The sequence below is a fragment of the Malania oleifera genome, chromosome 8 (assembly GCF_029873635.1).
Source record: "Malania oleifera isolate guangnan ecotype guangnan chromosome 8, ASM2987363v1, whole genome shotgun sequence".
Taxonomy (NCBI): Eukaryota; Viridiplantae; Streptophyta; class Magnoliopsida; order Santalales; family Ximeniaceae; genus Malania; species Malania oleifera.
The window spans coordinates 76,307,903-76,314,115 of NC_080424.1; the positions used below are offsets into that span (position 1 = coordinate 76,307,903).

General features: G+C 37.8%; 1 protein-coding gene across 1 annotated transcript; it reads left to right on the forward strand.

Annotated features, from left to right (window-relative positions):
* Positions 1 to 5,257: 5,257 nt before the first annotated feature.
* LOC131162736 (uncharacterized) lies at positions 5,258 to 5,966 on the forward strand. Its single transcript, XM_058119341.1, has 3 exons — positions 5,258 to 5,396; positions 5,440 to 5,599; positions 5,708 to 5,966. The coding sequence occupies exons 1-3, from the start codon at positions 5,258 to 5,260 to the stop codon at positions 5,964 to 5,966; spliced, it is 558 nt and encodes a 185-aa protein (XP_057975324.1).
* Positions 5,967 to 6,213: the final 247 nt, after the last annotated feature.

Genomic DNA, 6,213 nt, shown 5'->3' on the forward strand with positions numbered 1-6,213 from the left:
GATGATGAGCAAAAATACATTTTATCATGTGATTGGGAGAAACCTTGGATTTAGATTTGTATGAATCTTTAAGAAATGTAATACAAAATTATATTAAATTTTATCCAAATTCACGTAAATTCAAATTCAAAACTTGAAATATATGCTACCAAATGTGGCTTTAGGATTTAGGAGCATTTAAAGGAGCACTCTAACAAGGAATTTGGTGTATAGGAATGGTATGGAATCCGAGGGAATGGAATCACTTGGTAGGTCATACTCTTCATTCAAATTTTCATTTCATTCTTTTGCAATCCCATTGTAATCCTGAAACAAAACATACCAATGATAATGATAAGAGAAAAAAGGAAACTAAAAATCACATTTTGGTAATATTGTAATAACTCGAACCAAGAAAATAAAGAAATAAATAAAATAAAAAAGAAAGAAAAAGGAAAAAGGAGGGAATTGGATTGGCCAGGACCAAACCGTCACCAGTTTTATGAGGATAAAAAAAATCGTCAATGATTTTCCTGCAGGTAAACTACTGAGACTTGTTTAAAGGCCAAACCGTCGACGATTTTGTCAAACCCAGAAAAACTGTCGACGATTTTCCTACGAGCAGAGTTACTTAAGGGCTAAGTTATGTTTATTTCTTCATAATTCTCACAACTCTCTCTCTCTCTCTCTCTCTCTCTCTCTCTCTCTCTCTCTCTCTCTCTCTCTCTCTCTACTTAGGGTTTTTGGAGACTCTCTCTCTCATTTCTCACTCTCTCTCTAACCTCGAGAACTCTCTGCAAGTGCTCTCCGATCCTCTCTCCCTTCTCCTGGCACGTAAGCTGTTGATATTTGGGTGATTCGTGCGGCTAGGGTTTTCATAGTTCTGAAGGTTTTAGTTTTTTTCTTTAGGAACAGGTTATGTTTATAGAAACAATATATATGATTTTCTGAACGAATCGGGTATATGGAAATGGTTGTTTTGACTTTTATACGTTTTGGGGAAAAACTAACGTGAATAGTTTGAACATCTCTTATTTTCAATAAAATATGTAATTTGAGTTAAATAAAACCCTAGAGATGCTCATACCCCTGTTTTGAACAACTTTTATGTTTCCCCGTTAATTTTATGGCTTATCAGATAAAAATTGTGTGGCATGAGAACAGTTTTTAAATGACATATTTGAACAGAATGTTTTAACTAATATTATACAGTATGATGTGACATCTATAAGCCGATATTTGATATGACAGCTAGATGCCGAGATTTGATATACCGATTTTATACTGAGATAGAATATGACAGATATTTTACAGGATTATGAACAACTTATGTTTTATACAGTGTTATGAAAAACGAATGATGATTTCAGTATTATTATGTAAATTGCCATATAAGATTTAAGAACCTTATGCATATAAGATGTTATATTATGAGCACAGTACTGTGGTTAGTTTTGGGAGGTGGTGCAATCACATTGGGATGAAAGTGTGATACGGGATAGTCGATTGGAGACTCGGGTATAGTACTACCCCGAGGCGGTTCTTGGGGCCCCATCCGAAGTAGTTCGGGGTGACCCTTCTCGATGCAATTCCGGGTTAAGGGTAGACACAATCGTACTTACTACCTTTTCTGACTCAGCTATGGTCGACCAGCCATATGCAAAGTCCAACCTTCAAGCCACACAGCCTATCATGGGGGAAAGCATGTCATATGAGTATGTAAAAGTGTGACGATGCTAGTTCACCAGTCCAGGTTGTATCTTTTATGCATATATAGGCAAATTTACTATTTATGGGCTATATTAAGCCAACAGTACAATTTAAACGTCATTTCATATATAGTTAAATAATAGAAGTTTTATATTCACATGGGAACTCATGCTAGCCACACATTGATAATAATATAATATGTCTTGCTGAGAAGCGTCTCACCCCATTATACAAATCATTTTTCAGGTCCTTCAGGTAGTTGTGCCTAGCTTATTACGGGGCAGGGATTAGACTTTTGGGGGTGGTAGACAGAGCTAGTGAGTCACCAGCTGTTACATTTTGTTATTTTGTTGGGTTGTATTTGTAACGCCTCGAACCCAAAACTAGGGTCTGGAGTGTTATTTGAAGAACACCTCTGATACCACCTCGTGATGCCCCGAACCCGCCAAGTGGGGCCAGGGTGCCACGTGTTCCATTTACCTGAACCTGGCTCTATATCAGTTACGCAACGGAAATAATAACAACTCCTCAATAAAATATACCAGAGTTTCTACATCTATATACATCTCAAAAACATAACCAACATCCAGTATTAACAAACATCCATAAATATCTCTGAAAACATAAACAAACCCAAAAGAGAATATACATAACCAACAGTCCATACCCTCTCTCTCTCTCTAAAAAATGTTACAACAACCCGAGCTCTCTAAGCTCGATCCTACAAAGGTCCTGAAAAGATGAAATTCAACTATCGGGTGGGACACATCTCAATAAGGATGGAATACATTAAATCAATGTGTGACAAACATGAGGTTTAAGTACAACATATATGTATATTCATTATTTTCAAATGAAACCACAATTATGAAAATCATTCTCTGTTCCTACTCAAACACATGCAAGGTATTTTACCAACGAGAGTTCCCAAGGATTTGGGTGATTACCCGCCCATACAAGTAGCGCCCCTATGCTCTAATACCTTAAACAACCTACGGTCACAACTGAAGCATATTAGGGCACTTACTTTACTCAATAAGCCCTACCCTCAGGTGGTTAGTTTATCTCGTACTCACACATTCACACAAAGGTTTACCGACAGAAGTACCCTGAGAATAGGGAAGATTACCCGCTCATACAAGTAGTTTCCCTCTACTCTGATACGTTATGTAACCTACAACTACATTTGATACCTATCAGGGCACTCACCTTTCTCAGCAAGCCCTCGAGCGAAGGGTATACCCCGCTCCAAATACATGTAATACTACTATATCTAATACTGATAATACCTTATGACATTACCCTTTATGTTGTTATCATTGTACTGTTCATTACATTCACTTTCATATTCTATATTCATGTGTCACATATTCATCATTTCTTTCTATATTCATGTCTATCTTCACATATTCTATTTTCATATCATTTTCGTCTACTATTCTTATATCCATTGCTTCCATAATTTCCATTTCCATATCCATTGTTCTCATATTATCTATGGTTAAACTTACAATCATGCGTTTAGAACCTTTTATACCAGTGATAATCATAATCATGCTTCCATCCCATGACGGGTTGTACAGCCCAAAGGCTGGACTTAACCCTGATTGGCTTTTTAGAGTTAAATCAACCACATTCTATAGTCTATAGGTCCGATTGGCTATTCCCACACTGGTCTAGACTTTAGGGGGACACTACCCTTCCCCAACATAATCGACCATCTCATCTCCACACTCTATCTAAGACGTGTGGGTGGGTGCACTAGCGCTACCATACATTACCGCAATAGTATTGTGCCCTTTTTTTTGGTCCACCGGAGTTCTCCAACCATACATTATAATTTAACATTACCAAACACATGCAAAATAAATCATATCACATTTAATTCTCAATTCATTTCTAGTATTTCCTGCATCTCATACATATATCATAATTTAACACAAAAACTTCATTTTATACATGCCACACAATTTAGCAACATATTTCATACGTTCACTGAAAATAAGTCAACCCATTATCATCGTTGATATATTGAAAATATACATTTAATTCCTTACACAATAAACCAGAAAATCTGCCATTTTATTTTTCATTTTCACAAATAATATCTAATAGCACAACCCTAAGCTCAGAAATTTACAATTCAAACGGTTGACATTTTCAGAACCCACATGAAAATCATATACATATTTGCATAATATTTCCATTTTTCTCTAGTTATTTCCTTAAAAATCTTGATTTAATATATTCCCTTTACTTGATTTCTTGAACTACGCCAATAGGAACCCCAAAATGATGCTTGTGGCGCTCACCCGAACCTTGATTCGATAATCCTAATTTAATCAAATCAATCCTAAATAAAATACTATTTTAACATTTCTTAGACCCATAAATTTCAAATAATAATTAAACTCCCAAAAATAACCAATTTCCTTAATTCCCTAAATCCCACTTTCGCTTTAGAGTGGTGCCTAGGACCCCCAAATTAAAAATTTACTTCGGCCAAAATAACAACGATCGAGACTAGGACCCCGTGGTGGTGTCCAATCGTCGATTTAGCTGAAGATTTAAGAAGAAATTGAGAAAAAAGAGGGAGTATAACTTTCCCCAGGAGTGGTGCCTACGCCACTCCTACGACAAATCTGCTCTGATAGAAATGTCGGTGGCGGAGATAGGAACCTAGCAGTATCTTCGGTTTTTCGATCGACCAAATATTTATCAAAAAATGAGGAAAGAGAGGAGAGGTGACGGAGGAGAGAGACGGAGAGTGAGAAAAAAAGTGAGCTTGAGAGTACGGCAAGGAGAAAACCAAATTCAATTTGGTTCTCTGATGCTTACAAAAGAAGCAATCATATGTTTATATATATATATCTACTTAGACAAAAGTATTATCTTATTATTATAATATTAATTAATAATTAATCTTAAATTTTTTTCCCGGGTTACTATAGTATTATATAAATAGGTAGTTGTATGTATGTATTTGGGAACAGTTAGAACTCTAGTAAAGTGTTTTGATGTTTTAACATCTTCTGTTGTATGGTTTTTAATTCCAGTAATGACAGGTGCACCCGAGATTCCCTGGTTAGGGCGGGTTGCAATATATACATATATATATATATATATATATGTGGTATCAGAGAGTATTTTATATTTTAATAGCACTCTGGGCCCACGTGGCAGGTCGGGGCGCTACAGGTGGTATCAGATGGTTTTATTAGAGTATATGTTTAGATTAAGGGCGGGGATAGGAATGGGTAGAATAGGAATTTTGAGTTTATTCTATAATCCTGGAGGCAGAAATCCATTGACGACTTCTGTGATTTTTTGGATCAATCGACGGGTTCAAAAAACCATGGCAATCCATTGATGGTTTTGTTTCCAAGCAGAATGGCAGAAACTTGAAAACTAGAACTAGAATATGAAATTGGCAAAGTATGTCATAAATTAGGGGAGAAGATTTAGGCTAATATTTGGAATTTATTTAAAGTGAGCATTTTAGTGTTATAATTGCACTAGACATGTTAGGATATTAGAATTCTAAATTCATTTTGGTTCTATCTTCAGGATGGATCCCAGGGACAATAACGCTATCGCTAGAGGGAGTAGCAGTGAGGGAATTGCCCATGAGGGTGGTAGTGATTCTACAATGGTGCTTCGGGACTTCGCCCAACTCTTTATGGCTGAGGTTATGCAGAGTTTTCGGGGTAGGATCGTCCAACTATTGAGCTAGGGGGTTTTATCGAACAGTTCACTCTCCTGAAGCCTCCTACCTTCGCGGGAAGTACCGACTTGATTCTTGCGGAGAATTGGATTTAGGAAATCGAAAAGATCTTGGCTGTATTGCGATTACTAATGAGAAGAAGGTGCTCTATGCCACATTTAAGCTGACTGGAGAGGTCGAGAGATGGTGGGAAGCGGTAAAGCTGCTAGAGGAGCAGAGACTGGTACCGATGGTGACGACAATGAGCCACTTCAAATAGGTTTTCTTTGATCAATATTTTCTAGCCTCTATTAGGAAAGCAAAGGCAAAGAAGTTCCTGAACCTAACTCGGGGACAGCTGACTATTCAGCAGTACACCGCCCGATTTGTGGAGTTATCACGTTTTGCTTCCTATATGGTACCTGACGAGTTCACAAAGGCTTGGAAGTTCGAGAGGGGTCTAAGGCAGGATATTTTAAAGCAAGTGGCTGTCTTGCAGGTGCAAGTTTTTTCTACACTGGTGGATAAGGCCACTGTGGCAGAGACGAGTCTACAGGGAGATATGGAGGTTTAGAATCCGAAGAAGAGGTCGATGCCTTCTAGTTCTCATACGGGTGCGAGGCAGGATCCTTGGAGGAGGCATGGTAACGATGGAGGCCAGTGACAAAATATGGGTGGTGGAGCATTTCAGGGTACCCCATCATACCCTGTTTGCCCTACATGTGGCAAGAGGCATTCGGGAGAGTGCAGGGGTGGACCAGGTGGTTGTTTCCAGTGTGGTATGCTTGAACATATGGCACAAGATTGCCACACGACATTGA